At 55.9% G+C, this 14,289-nt stretch overlaps 1 protein-coding gene across 1 annotated transcript; it reads right to left on the reverse strand.

Annotated features, from left to right (window-relative positions):
- Positions 1 to 222: 222 nt before the first annotated feature.
- On the reverse strand, positions 223 to 8,474 carry SLC3A2 (solute carrier family 3 member 2). Its single transcript, XM_075004939.1, has 10 exons — positions 8,445 to 8,474; positions 7,753 to 8,193; positions 6,273 to 6,446; positions 6,020 to 6,120; positions 5,625 to 5,693; positions 5,483 to 5,547; positions 5,021 to 5,207; positions 4,544 to 4,687; positions 2,543 to 2,647; positions 223 to 1,471 (listed from the first exon to the last, which is right to left on the reverse strand). Exons 2-10 carry the CDS (start codon positions 8,156 to 8,158, stop codon positions 1,127 to 1,129), a joined length of 1,596 nt encoding a protein of 531 aa, XP_074861040.1. The 5' UTR covers positions 8,159 to 8,193; positions 8,445 to 8,474; the 3' UTR covers positions 223 to 1,126.
- Positions 8,475 to 14,289: the final 5,815 nt, after the last annotated feature.

The raw sequence follows: 14,289 nt of genomic DNA on the forward strand, positions 1-14,289 counted from the left end.
CTGGGCAGCTTGGTCCAGCCCCTCACTCCCATATTGCTGAGTCCGGCCTTCTCCCCCTGCCACTCGGTAACCACAGCAGGGGAAGAGGGGGCCCTTGGGAGTCCTTCCTCCTGCCTTAAAGTATGACTCAGCAAGGGGGGGGAAACAGGGTGCTGAGGTATTTAAAGCACCAGGGACAAATGCCAGGGCCCTGCTAAAAGAAGAGACAAGTCAGAGTCACTCTGCAGAGCTTTTTTTTTTTTTTTATTAACTATTTCCATGCTGATCCCAGCAGCACTCTGGAGGGGCCTCACCAAGCCATCTGCCCTAGACTTAACACTGGCTCACAGTATGGGGAGGGAGGAAGAGGCAGATCAGTCATCCCTGTTGTACCACCATACAAAGCACCCAAAATGGGATGGCTGCAGGTGGGGGAACGACAGCAAGGCAGGGCCAGATCATCAGGGATGACTTTGGGGCAAGAGGAAGCTGCAACAAGGGGACATGAACTGTTTGGTCCCAAGGCCTAGTTTACTACTTTGGTCATTGATCTAAGTTACATAACTTCAGCCCTGTGAAGAACATATCTGAGTATGCCCACAGCAGCCCTGCTTACCCTGGTATCTCTGCTGTGGTAAATCGACAGCTGACAGCCTCCTGTCAGCTCCCCTCATTCCTCTCCTTTTGGTGGGATACCCGAGTTCACAGGAGAAACTGGCCACCACTGGATTGATTGCTGCCCATGGATCCCGGGGGTAGCGAACACATGCCTTAAATCTAGCTGCTTCCCCCTCCTGGGGAAACATGTTTTGGAGGCCAGGCCTCCCCCCATCTCAGGTCTCCCACAGGCATAATCATCTCACACGTACTAAGTGAATCTAGCAAGATTTGGGGTACACTGATCTTCAGCTGCCCTTCCCATCCCTCTCCTGCCCCCAGCCTGCCCTATGGGGTGTATCAGGACAGTCAGACATAACGCCCAGCTCCAAGGAAGAGCAGAAGGTAGGGCCTTCTTTACCTTAGGGCTGCAGCTCCCCGTCTTGTCCCCAAGGCCTCAGTGCAGCCCCTCAGGGTGTTAGTAGGATTCACATGAGCAATAGCCTCCCTGGTATGTGGGACACCCTGGCCTGCAGGGGAGGCCCCACCTCTAAGCTACATAGGGGAAGTGCAGCAGCAGCCCCTCAGAGGACTCCAATGTCAGGTCCTTCAGTGCCAGCTGCCCCTCCTGACGCCGAGGGTCGGTGCTGAACTCCACAGTAGCCTCGGGAGGCAGGAGAGAGTGGGTGATGCTGACAGGGGTGCGGGTGCCAGCAAAGTTGAGAGCCACCAGGAAGCGTTTGTTCTGGTCCCAACTGCGCAGATAGATGCAGACACCTGGCGTGGGACTGGGAAGCATCACGAACTCCCCATGTAGCAGCGAGCGCTCCTTGCCCCGTAGTTCGCTCAGGTGCTGGAACAGGGAGAGCAGGGACGAGCGGTCCCCAGTCTGCGCCTGGGGAGGGAGACATGGGGGTTAGTGAAGGGGTTCTTGCAGGAAAATTCGTCGTGACATCAGCGTGCAGCCACCAAGTCAGGGCAGCCACCTACCGAGCAGTTTTTCTTAAACTATGTAATTAACTTTACGAAAAGATGCATCTAGACTACAGTGATGAAGACATGTCTCAGTAGGGATTTTCCAGACTTTCAAAGAATGTACAGTATCTATTCTTTACTAAACCCAGAGAAAAAAAAAGGGGGGGGCATTGTCTTTGTTCTCTCTTTTAGTTGCTTTTTTCTTTTTAAATCAGGCTGGCTAGCTAGCAAGTCACTGTTCACCATCTCCCTCCTAGCTAAGTCTGCTGTGCAAAGTGAGCATCACATACAAACAAATGCCACTTTTCACAGAAGACCTGCCCAGTAAGCCCAGGGATAAGTTAAGCCCTGGATGGGAGTCAGGAGTCCATCTGCACAGCCAGGGCAGTGGGAGGCAGTAAGCCCAGGGATGGGGTTAGGGCCAGTGTTCCCTGTGAACTGAGTGCTTGGGCAGCTGCCCAGGAGAGATTCAGGTGCTGCCCAGCTGATTAGCACAGCACCCAGAGGTAGGCATCATGTGTTTCTATTGCTGGTGCACCTCTGCGCACATAAAATTTATTCCACTCACAGTGGTTAGGGCCTGTCGTGTAGCTGAAGGCAGTGAGATCCAAGGGCAAGGGGGGAGTCAAGACAGAGCCCAAAGCCCTTTGGCTGAAGCTTGGGGCCCCATGGCCAGACTCTGCCATTGCATAGCTGGAGCCTGAAGTCCTGCAGCTCGACCCTGCTGCCTGCCACTTCAGGCCTGAAGCCAGATCCTAGACGGTGGGAAATTCAGGGATCGCCTGAAAAATCCAGCATCTGTCTTCAGACTGGGGTAGGCCCCAAACCCTGCTGGTGGTCCCAGGGGCAGAGGTGCTGCTTTGTCCTTCCCCACCCCCTCCCCAAGATCACTGCCCAGAAGTCTGGGGCCTCAAGGGAACCCCCAGGTCCTGCCCATATTTAAACCCACCCATGTTCCGTCCCTGAGCTCTGCCTGTGCCTCTACCCTCACCTTCACGGTGATGTTGCTGCTGCCGCCGCCCCCATCCTGAGGCAGCATCTTTGAGGAGAAACCAAAGTTGGCCGAATCATTCCACTGCATGAGGGCTGGGCTGGGCTGGGGAAGTGATAGGCATGGTTAGAGGGAGCTGGCACAGTTGGCTGCCCATCCCTTCTTGCCCCAGCCAACCCCATTCCCTCCCCAAATGTCCTTTCCCACCCAAGAGCTGCAAAATCTTTGCTATCACCCTCTCCTCTCTACCTCCCTGCCCTGATAGCCCTCTCTCCCCCACAGCACCTTCTTCCCCCATCTCCCCATTTATACAATCATGGCGCTGGAAAGAACCTTGAGAGATCGAGTCCAGTCAGCTGCACCCCTGGCAGGACCAAGCACCATCTAGACCATCCTGACAGAGGTTTATCTAACCTGTTCTTAATCTCCAATGATGGAGACTCCAGAACCTCCCTAGGCAATTTATTCTGGTGCTTATCCATCTCGACAGTTAGGAAGTTTTCCTTATGTCCAACCTAAACCTCCCTTGCTGCAATTTAAGCTCCTTGCTTCTTGTCCTATCATAGGTTAATGACAAATTATCTCCTCCTAACTACCATTCAGGTACTTGAAAACGTATCTCCCCTCTGTCCTCTCCTCTCCTGACTAAACAAACCCAGTTCTTTCCATCTTCCCTCAAAGGTCATGTTCTCTAGACCTGTAGTCTTCTGTGGCTTCTCTGTGGACTTTTTCCAGTTTGTCCCTATCCTTCCTGAAGTGTGGCACCAAGAACTGTACACAATACTCCAGTTGAGGCCTGATCGGCACGGAATAGGCCAGAAGAATTCCTTCTTACAGCACTTTTGCTTATATATCCTAGAATGGGGTTTGCTACACGCTCCTGACTCATATGTCGCTTGTGGTCCGTCCACTGACCCAAGAGCCTTTTCTGCAGTACTCCTTCCTAGCCACTTCCCATTCCGTTTGTGTGAAACAGACGGTTCCTCCCTACAGGGAGCACTTTGCATTCATCTTTGTGGGATTTCATCCTATTTACCTCAGGCCATTTCTCCAGATCATTCTGAATGACAATCCTAACCCCCAGAGCACTTGTAACTCTTCTCAGGTTGGCATAAATGGGAACTTGTAAACATGCCCTCTATGCCATTATCTAAATCACTGATGAAAATTATTGATCAGAACTGAGTCGTGGGACCCCACAGGATATGCCCTTCCAGAAGGGCTGAACCAGTGATAACTGGTTGAATAACCACAAGAAGTCCTGTGCCACTTTATAGACTAACAAATATTTTGCAGCAGAAGCTTTCGTGGGCAAAGACCTGCTTCATCAGATGCATGAGTGGGGTGGGGGGGGTGTATCCAGAGGGGTATTTAAAGGGTGGGGTGCCAGTAAAAGGGAGGGCCAGAGCTGACAAGGTCTATTCAGCAAGATGGAAATGGCCCAGTATCAACTGTACTTATCGAAAGAGGAAAAAACAAGTCAGATCAGCCTGGGGGATGTGGGCCCATTGTCAGAGTCTAATGGGGAGATATTAACACCCAGGGCAGAAAAGCTGCTTTTGTAAGGGGCCAGCCACTCTCCGTCTCTGTTTAATCCTTGGCTGATGGAGTCGGTCAAATTTGCAAATTGCAGCTGAGAGATTTCTCTCTCCATTTGATTTTTGAAATCTTTGTTTTAGGGCTGCTACTTTTAAATCTGTTACTGAGTGTCCAGGGAGACTGAAGAGCATTCCCAAAGAGTAGTTGTGCACCCACGTTACAGTAGCTCCAGCTAGGTTGTACTTCCCTAGTTTAACATCTTGCATGGCCTTCTCCATATCAAATGCCTCCCTGAAGTCCAGATATACCACATCTACCCTTCCCCATTATCCACAAGAGACGTTACTCTTATTACTTTAGCTAACCCTCCTAGATCTTCCCCCATCACCTGCCACAGAGGGATCTGCCAGCTATGAGTGGGAGGTAACCAGGGATTGATTCCCAGCCCCACACTGCCCCTACCTGTCCTGGCAGCTCCTGCAGCCCGATCTCATCTCCATAGCTGGTGAAAGGTGTCCCCGGCAGCGTGAACAGTAGCATATGATAGAGTCGCAGCAACCGTTCCTTCACCAGAGTGGCCATGTGTCCCACACGTAGGCTTCCGACCTGCAAATAGGCGGTGTCAGCACACAGGGTGGAAATTGGACTTCATCCCCAGGAATGTGGGGCTAGTAGTCATATCCCTGATGTATCCTTTTTGATCAGCCAATACAGACAGACCCCTGTGCTTTGAGGAACACATCTACTGGGGCTCAGCTCCTAACTGGTCCAAAGAGGAGCCCACTCTGAACACTGGGAGATGAGGTACAGATGGGAAAAGGCTTAGCAATATGATCCCATTAGGTAGGATTGGGGTGACACTGGGTCTGTGCCCCAGTCCCTCTGATTGCCAAGAGCTAGAAACAAGGAGTGGGGTGTGGGAGGGATGGCACCACTCACGCTCCAGCTGGGCCATTTCTCTCCAGCAGCCTGGATGTAGTTTCTGATTGCATTTTCCATGTTCTTCCCGGTGGGCTCTGGTCCCAGCCCCACCAGATATGGGGTGGCCAGGAGGTCGGCACTGGTCTCGTTCAGCAGGGAGAAAATCTGCCCGGGATCCTGCTGGTCTGTCCCAGCAATCAGCACTCTGGGGGAGAAGGGAGTCAGAGTACAGTGAGCACTGGGCTGTTATGAGAAGGGGATTGTGAGAGGAGGGAGTGGAGCAGGATGCAGCTCCCGAATGGGGGCATTTTCTGGAGGGAGACATTGGAGTGCTTGAGGTGGCTTGGCAATAGGAGATGAAAGAGGGAGGAAGCCTTGAGGGTGGGCCTATTCAGGAGGGCTGGCATCCTAGGGGTACAGCTAGTGAGCCACCCCCACCCGCAATGGGCCAGAACTGTTTGGTATGGGCTTTGCACCTACCTGGTACTGCCATCAGAACTGTATTGGCTGGTGAGGTTCTTCCATTCCACCAAGAGCTGGGAGTCCTGGAAGAGACAAAACCTGTGAGACAGTCAAACTCACCTCACCTCCCACCCCAACACACAGACGAGCAGTTACTTACATTGAGCTGTTCCACTCCCTCGATCTGGATCCCTGCCACGCCACGCTCCAGCCAGAACCGCAGCGCCGCCTGCCCAGAAAGTGCATGTCAAGCACCAGCACTTGGCACGCCTTATGGACACCGGCCCTGCCTCCTCCTACCACCTAGCAGCTTCCGCACCCACCCTCAGTGTAGCTAACACCTCTTCCCACCCCAAGGCGCCACACCTTGCGCCCACTCCAAAAGAAACCCACGCAGTGGTCCCCCAAATCAGTGCAGATTCAGGGAAGGGGCAAACCAGGCCCAGACAGATCTCTGGGGAGGATCTGTGAGAGCAAGACACCCGATCACCCCAAAACAGTCCTAGACTGCCAGCCCTCCCCTTAGGGGCTGCTCCCCCAGACTCCCTCCCTCACCTTCATTTTAGCCTGGAAATCACTGTTTTGTGGGGTCTCCATGCTGAACCAGGGCATCTGGCCACGGTAATTGGGGGTCAGATCCAGGATGATCTTGAGACCTAGGGAGAAAGGGAGATCAGGTGTACATCCTGGGGGAGGGAGAGCTTCCCTCCCCAAACACCACATATCCCATTCCCCTACACCTCATGCTGGGGCCAGATCAGATCCAGGACCCCAGGGGCAGAGGCACCACATGGGGACATTTTCTTACTTTTCTTCTTGGCAGCCTCCAGCAGCTTGATGAAGTTCTCCTGGGTGCCGAACTTAGAGTCCACTGCCTCCAGGTCAGTGCCAGACAGATTGTCGGGTTTGTTAACATGTATGGGCCCAATTACCAGCCCCTTCACCTTCAGCGAGCTCAGGTAATCGATATGCTGTTGCACTCCTTGGAGAGGGTAGACAATGGAGGGGACTAGAATCAGAGGCTGGCAGCTCTCCGAGCCCCACACAACCCCTTTCTCCACCCCCGGTAGAGGCTGTCCACCCAGCCCTGGCTTCTCCCCTACATTAAACACCCCCCAAATGAGGGATATGCCCCCATCTCCTCTTCACCCCCACCCAGAATGGGACCTTTAACCCAGCCAATCCCCCAAGTTGACATTTGCCTTCAAACGCTATAAGCCCTTTTGACCCCAGCTCTCTCCTGCCAGACTCCCCTCAGATCCAGATGTTAACCCCAGCTCTCCCACATCCCTCCCCACCCCCTGCAGACCTTAACCCCAGCTCCGTCCCAGGATCTCCCCCCCCACCCTGACCCAGACCTTAACCCCGGCTCTCCCCCCACATTCTCCTCCCCCGACCCAGACCTTAACCCCTGCTCCCCCGCATCCCTTCCCCGCCCCCCCGGACCTTAACCCCAGCTCTCCCCCCACATTCCCCTCCCCCAACCCAGACCTTAACCCCTGCTCCCCCGGCCCATCCCCCACATTCCCCTCCCCCGACCCAGACCTTAACCCCTGCTCCCCCGCATCCCTTCCCCGCCCCCCCCCGGACCTTAACCCCAGTTCCCCCCCACATTCCCCTCCCCCGACCCAGACCTTAACCCCAGCTCCCCTGGCCCATCCCCCCCGACCTTAACCCCAGCTCTCCCCCCACATTCCCCTCCCCCGACCCAGACCTTAACCCCTGCTCCCCCGCATACCTTCCCCCGGCCCCGGACCTTAACCCCAGCTCCCCCCGCCCCTCCCCCCCGGACCTTAACCCCAGCTCCCCCCGCCCATCACTCGGCTCTCCCCACTCCCCCCTCCCAACCGCTGAGTCAGCTCAGGCTGGGCCGACGTCAAAGCTGATGAAACAAAGCTCAGCGGTCGCGGCGAGCCGGCTAGAACCGGCTGGGAGCAACTCCGCCGGGGCGGGCAGGGAGCCAGCCGCGGCCAAGTCACCGGCGTGGGCGCGGAGCACGTGGGGCACACCCGGTCCTGCCCTGGGGGGGGGCAAAGCGCTCCCCCCCGCGGGCCGGGCCGGGTCACCCCCACACCACTCGGAATCCAGGGGGTGCCAAGGCGGCAACCAGACCCCAGTGTTCACTCGGCTCTCCTGCCGCCCCCACCCCCCTCGCCTTCCCTTTCCCACCCCCCTCTGCCACGACGCGGGGTCGCCGGGCTGTGGGGGAGGGGATGCTCCGGACTCCTGGGTCCTATCCCCAGCTCAGAGGCAATCTCGCGGGCCAGGGGCCGGGACTCGGCACTTACCGGCCAAGTCCCCGACGCCGTCGGCATCGGAGTCCTGGAAGGCCTCCACCGCCTGGATGCGGTAAATGGCCCCCTTGTGCCACCACTCCTGGGGGGGCAGGTCCTTGCAGCGGGGAGCCTGCACGATGATGACGATGGCCCCCGCCAGCATGCCCAGCCACCCCAGCCAGAAGAGGATGAGCAGGGCCCAGCGGGTGCGCACCCACGCCGGGGTGCCCGCGACCTGCAGCAGCTCCTCCTTGGAGAGCCCCGTGAACTTGGTGTCAGCCTCCGCCTCGCCGTCTTCCTCGGGCACCTTCACCTTCACCATGCCGTTCTCGGCCAGGCTGCCCGCGGCCGGCGAGCCCGTCATGGGCTGCTTCTCCAGCTCCACCTCCTTCATGTCCACCTCCGCGTCCTGGCTCATGATGCGCGGCTCGATGTCACCGGGGTCGCGAGCGCCTGCGGTGAGGGGAGAGGCAGAGCCATGTGCCCCGGGCACAGAGCGCTCGCCCCAGCCTCAGTCCTGAGCTGAGCGGCCCGCCAGCCCCCTGGCCCAGGTGTTTCTCCCCCAAGGACAGAGATTCCCCCCCGCCCGCCACCACATTACAGGCGCACCTCGTGGCTCGCCCTGTGCGCGCAGGTACCCAGGCCATGCGCCCAGAGCGCAGCGCTCCCGCTCGCCATTCCCACCCCACCGGTACCGATCGTACCTAACGCGTGACTCCTCCGACGCGGGGATGGAGGCGCTTGGGCTGCCGGCGCTAATATATCCGGATCTGAAACCCGATCCGCCTCCAGACCCGCCCCTCTGCCAGACTTTAAGGTGGCGGCCGATGATTCCTCCGGGTTACTAGGAGCGACTGGCTAGAGATCCCGCTTGTTCCGGAGCTGCGGGTGGGGAGAGAGACGGGGCATTGTAGAGGGCACTAGGCAATGAGGAGCTGCTGCTCCATGGGGAATTGGGGGTGTGTGAGTGTGAAAATGAAGGGTTTCCCTGAAGGATAAACAGAATGAATCGGAGCCCCACTGGATGTGTTCAGGAGTGGGGGTGAGGGGGAAGCTGTATGCCAGGACACCACTTTAGCGCCAGCAGCTCTATGCCCCACTCTGGCAGGAGTGGTGTCTAATGGTTAGAGCAGGGGAGCGTAGGGCTTGGAGGCAGGATTCTGTATATCTAATCCCAGCCTCACTGACTCACGTGCATGTGGTTGGAGGAATCCTTTAGCTTCAGTTTGCCTCAGTTTCCCTACTCACTCCCTACTTCGTATTCTGTCCTTTGGAGCTAAGCCTTCTTGCTGAGAAAGAAACCTGTCCCACGGGGTGGGAAGGGGGCAGAGTAGTGTCTGGGAATCTTGGGTATGGGACATCAAAGGCCAGGAACCCATGAGGACCAGGAGACGCAGCACTAAAGGAGGGGGATAGATCAAAGGCTGGGAAGTGGTGAGGACAGAGATCAGAGTCTGGGAAGGCCACGGTTGGGGGGAACTGCCATCAAAGCCTGGAAATCCAGCCCCTTCCCTCCGGTCCTGACAATCACAAGAAACACTTGATTGTTCTGTGTCCCAGTTCTGTCACCAGTGGGCGAGCTCTGTGGTGGGACCCCCCCCGTCCCCAGCCCAGTTATCAGAGAGGTAACGAGTTAGTCTGTATCTTCAAAAACAAGAAGTCCTGTGGCACCTTATAGACTAATGGACATTTTGGAGCATAAGCTTTCGTGGGCAAAGACCTGCTTCATCAGCTGCATGAGTGGGGGGGTTTCAGAGGAGGATTTACTCCGTCGATCTGGGTCCATACCATTCCTCTGAAACCCCCCCACTCCAGTGTCTCACAAAGTGGGTTTTTGCCCATCCCAGTTGCCTCCCTACTCCTAGCTCAGAGGGGCTGCAGCAGCCTTTTGTCTTTTCTGTCCCTCCTGGGAAGCCACAAGCTCTGAATGGCCCCACGTGCTGTTGGGAATATGTGACGGTCAGTAATGGGGGGAAACGCTCAGGCTCATTGACCCTCCTCCCCAAGGATCCTCCCAGGGGCCGATGGCCCCTAGTGCTCCCCCTCCCCCTGACCTCCCGGAGCCCCTCAGCCTATCCTGCCCCTACCCACCTAACACCACAAGTGGCTAAACACAGACCTGTGGGCTTCTCACACACCAACAAACTGTCGCAACGGCCTCCTGGTGCTGGAACCTCCCTGCCCCCACCCCCGCTAGTTCTCAGCTGCACCCGAATGGCACTAACTGGGCAGAGCATCTGGGGCTGATCTGACGCTAGAAACAGAGTGCCCCGGCCTCCCCAAAGCACACCCTGGGTCCCTGATACTGGGAGACTTGCCAGGCCACTACTCTGTGCTGGGCATCTATAGCGGCCTCTGTAGGTGGTGGCTGGCACCGAACTGACCCCCTCACCCCAGCACTGAGTTTCCCCCCAGAGGGTTTGAATGTGGCTAGGGGAGGGTTTGAGCCTCGGTGCCAGAGCTGTGGTTCTGATCACCCTGTGCTGGAGCACCACCCTAAACAGCAACTGACTCAGCAAAACAAACGAGTAGCCGCGCGCTCTCCTCTACCAAATATGGCCAAATACAGGCAAAGCCTGTAAACAAGTGCCAGTCACACAAGCTGTAACAAGAGACCAGTGCATCCCCTCATCCGTGGGCAGACTCCCTGCTCCGACCAGCCCTGTGCCTCTCCCAGCACCCTCCCAGCCTCCACATGCTGCGCTGTGTATATACCCCATCATGCAGCCCACGCTAGGTGCCCCCGGGCCTCAGCCCATTCTGTGTGCCCCTTTTTCTTCCTCTCTGTGTGCTACCTGGCCTCCCCAACATCCTCCCCACTATGCACCCGCCCCTTGATCCTGCCATTCTGCCGTGGCCGCCTCCCAGCCATACACCCATACAGAGCCTTCCCACTTCTCCCTCCCCACTGTGCAACCCTCACCACCACGTATGCCACTGTTTTTCCAAGTGCATTCACCTCCAGTTCTCCCCTCCTATATCAACATACGCACAAACCCTGAGCGAGGCTCCTGCATTGTCCTGTTGGGGCTTGAGTCCTCCTGAAGCCTAGGGCATGGAAGAAACAGGCAGGAAAACAGCAGGCGCCAAGGTGCTGCTCCAGAGCCACAAATGGGTCCCACAGGATTCTTGACCCATGTTGCCAGCCAGCCAGGATGGCGCCATGAAGGGGAGAAGAATTCACTGCCCCAGGGAATAGCTACGCCCTAGCGCAGCTCAGCCATCTTGGGAGAAGTATCACTCAAAATGGCTGCCAGCAGCCATCTTTGTTTCCCCTATGCGCTGCCATCATCCTCCCTGGCAGCCGTCACTGTGCCTGTCTTTCTTAGCAGCCTTTTCTCGGTTATCACCCTAACAGCCACCACCCCTTACTTTGGCATCTTGGGGCTGCCCCCTAACCCTGTGGACGTGTGATGGCTGGGAAAGGGCCAGCATTAGGGCTGGGTGTTATTTCCTAAGGCAGCAGGCCTAGTCGCCAGAGGCAGAGGTGGTGGTGGGGCCCTTCTCTGTGTGGGTCTCTGGGCAGGGGCACAAGAAGTGGGCTGCACAGATACCCCAGCTCTGCGGGGAGCTGCTGGGCTTAGAGCATTTCCCCTCCCGCCGACACACTGGATTTCCTCAGTGAGTCAGGGCCCATGAGCCAGGGGTGCAGAATCCTCAGCTTGAGACTGTGGGAGGCTCTTCTGGTCCTGCCCTGCCCTTGGGGTTTCAACCTGAACGACTAGAGTCGGTTCAGCCACACACTGCCACGCTCCCCTGGCTCCCAGCTCTTCAGCTTCTGCTGCCCAGCTCTAGAATACCCCAGTGTCCACTGATCTCCAGTTTGCCTGTGCACCCAGCCCAGTAATCCCTCGTGCCCATCCCAGCTGCCAGTGACCTCCACTGTTCCACTCGCAGTATCCCTGTATCCTCCAGCTTCTGGCATCCCAGCCTGTGCTGCTAGCTCCCCAGCCTACAGTGTCCTGTCCCCAGAGCACTCATTACTTCTTAGCGCCCCCATGTTCCCCTTCATCCACCAGTGCCCCATCAATCCCCAGTCTACCCCTCACCAGTCACCAGCCTCCTCCACTGACCCTCTCTCCACCTAAGATCTGTTGTTCCTCCCCCAGTCCTGTTTATCCTGCAGACATGTTTTGCTCCTGGCCGGAGCCTCCACCCCCCGCCCAGTTGTTGCTGCAACAGGAGCTGTCCTGGGTTATTAATGAGGGTAGTCCCGGTCCTGGGTTCCTGCCCAGCCTGTTCAAGGGCTGGGGAGGAACGCAGCTGTTTGTTGTCGTAGCATGTTTTGCAGCTGCGGTGTCCTGACTGTGCCCTGCTGGAGGAACACAGAATTCACTCCACTCGACCCGCTCAGGCTTTCTTTCCCAGAGCCTAGACTCCTCCAGCCTGCTGCCCCCAATCCAGACTAACCCTGCCAATTTTGGCTTGTCTATCTTAGGCCTGGGCCAGCTCAGAACTCCACTTAGACCTACAATAACCCAGCCTGGAACTTCTAGGTCCCCTTCCAGCTCTGGTCCCCTTCACCAGCCCAAGCCATGTTCCTTTTCTCTGGCCCAGCTTGACTGTCTCTCCACACTCCAACCCAACAGGCCCAACCCCAGGTGTACATGCCCCATGAGGTGCAGAAAAGGGGAGTGAATTTAGAGTAGGCCATGTGCTGCTCCGCACCATCTGCCCGCCTCCCCCTCAGTTTTTCAGCTGGGCACTGAGGGATGGGACCATTCAGGAACCTCTTGTCCTGCCAAGAGACAGGGGATTCCAGGAATCAGAGGAAGGAGTGTGGAAAAGAGAGAAGTCCGGGTTCCCCCTCTGCCTGGCTGGGCTCCCAGGCTGGGATGTAAACAAGATTATAATTATAGGGACCATGTCTGGGAATAAACTCTCCAGGGCTGGGTCCGCCCCTCCTGGGATTAGTGAGTCAGGGCTGTCTCCAGTGCCCCAGGTGTCCAAAGCGCATGGTGCTGAAGAAAGTGGGATGGGGAGCTCAGAAGGGGGAGCTCTCCCCTCACTGTGGGGTCCCAATGTTCCAGACATTGTGCTCCTGGCCGCTCCCTCTTTAAGTTCTACACTAAAATCCTGGTCCTTGACTCTCCTTTTTGTTTTTATTATTTATTTGCAATATCGTTGTTGGGAGTCTAAAGTTTTATTCTCCTTTATTCTCTTTGTATTTTGAACGTTAGGTTTAATAATGTAGCAACGTAAGGTGACATTAACACATTTAACATTTGATTGATTTTATTGGTTAAGTTCTTTAATTGAATATACGTCTCTGTTTTGAAAAGTAAGTGAGTTTAGTAGGTAAAGAGACAGAGTTTTGGTATTATGTCTACATTGATAAGATTAGAGGGATGTTGAAGGCTGAAGGCTTAATAGTTTGATGTATTATGCCTTTTGCTCTGCTTTTCTCTGAGAGTCCTTGTAAGAATTGTTACACGTAAAAGTGATGTGTCTGTGTCGAGATGAAGGTGCAAAGGTTATCCCCAGAGCCAGATGGCCAAGAAAGGAGGGGTGAAGCGTGGGTGAAGACAGACCTAATGGCATCAGAACAGAAGCATCAGTACATGAAGTGATCAGATTGGCAGACTGACAACTCTAAGCATGGAGCAGGCATCCCTAAAGACGACTGATCACAGGATGAGCCTTTCGGAGAAGTTTTGGGAACAATTAATATCAAAAAGACAACATCAGGCTTGGACTGACACAGCAGACTTCAACAGAGAAAAAGGATTATAAAAGCAGGGTGCTTTGCCATGAGTCATTAGGTTTGTCTTGCCACCAACCCCAGGAGAGCATTGGATTGCGACTGACAAGGCCCTGCTCCCCCTGTGTGACCAACTGAGCTGGCCACTCTGGGTTGATAACTGTAACGTTGTCTGGCCGGACTGTGCACACGAGGGGTGTGTGTGTGTGTGCGCGCGCGCGTGTGCGTGCATGTGTGTGCGTGCGTGTGCGTGCGTGCGTGTGTGACTGAAAAGCCTATGCTACTGTTGTACTCTCAATAAATGCAGCGCACGGCCTTTTCCCTTACAAAAGACCTCGTGTGCTTCGTTTAAGCATAACAGTGACACCCCATTTGGTGCCTCACTGTGCCAGGTACTGCACAGACCCGCCCCAAGCAAGATCGGAGGCCTGTCACCCTGGGTGCACCAGCGCAACCGTTCCTGCTCTGAACAGCTCACAGTCACACTAGAGAAAAAGTGAGAGGGGAAACTAAGGCCAGGTCTACACTGGACACTAAAGTCAATTACAGATACGCAATTCTAGCTACGGCAAGCGCTTAGCTAGAGTCAACTTATCTACAATCGGCTTATCTGGCCGTCCTCGCTCCTCTCGGTATTGGGGAGTACAGGGGTCAACCCCTGATCGTTTGATTTGGTGCACCCCAACTAGGCATGTACCGTTGAACCCCAGAAGATCAACCCTCTCCCGGGTAGCTAAGATACGCCCTCAGGCACGCAGTGGGGGAGAAGATTTTCCCAAAGTCAGCTGCAGAGCAGGGACTAAAACCCAGCTCTCCTGTGTCTCAGCACCGCGCCCCAGCATCTGTGC

This window comes from Carettochelys insculpta, chromosome 11 (assembly GCF_033958435.1).
Source record: "Carettochelys insculpta isolate YL-2023 chromosome 11, ASM3395843v1, whole genome shotgun sequence".
NCBI lineage: Eukaryota > Metazoa > Chordata > Testudines > Carettochelyidae > Carettochelys > Carettochelys insculpta.

Coding starts and splice junctions, on each gene's coding strand:
- SLC3A2 (XM_075004939.1), bottom strand. CDS start 8,158: ATGAGCCAGGACGCGGAGGTGGACATGAAGGAGGTGGAGCTGGAGAAG. Junction 6,121..6,272: donor GGAGGCTGCCAAGAAGAAAA/GTAAGAAAATGT, acceptor CTTTCTCCCTAG/GTCTCAAGATCATCCTGGAT. Junction 5,208..5,482: donor AGTTCTGATGGCAGTACCAG/GTAGGTGCAAAG, acceptor CTTCTCCCCCAG/AGTGCTGATTGCTGGGACAG.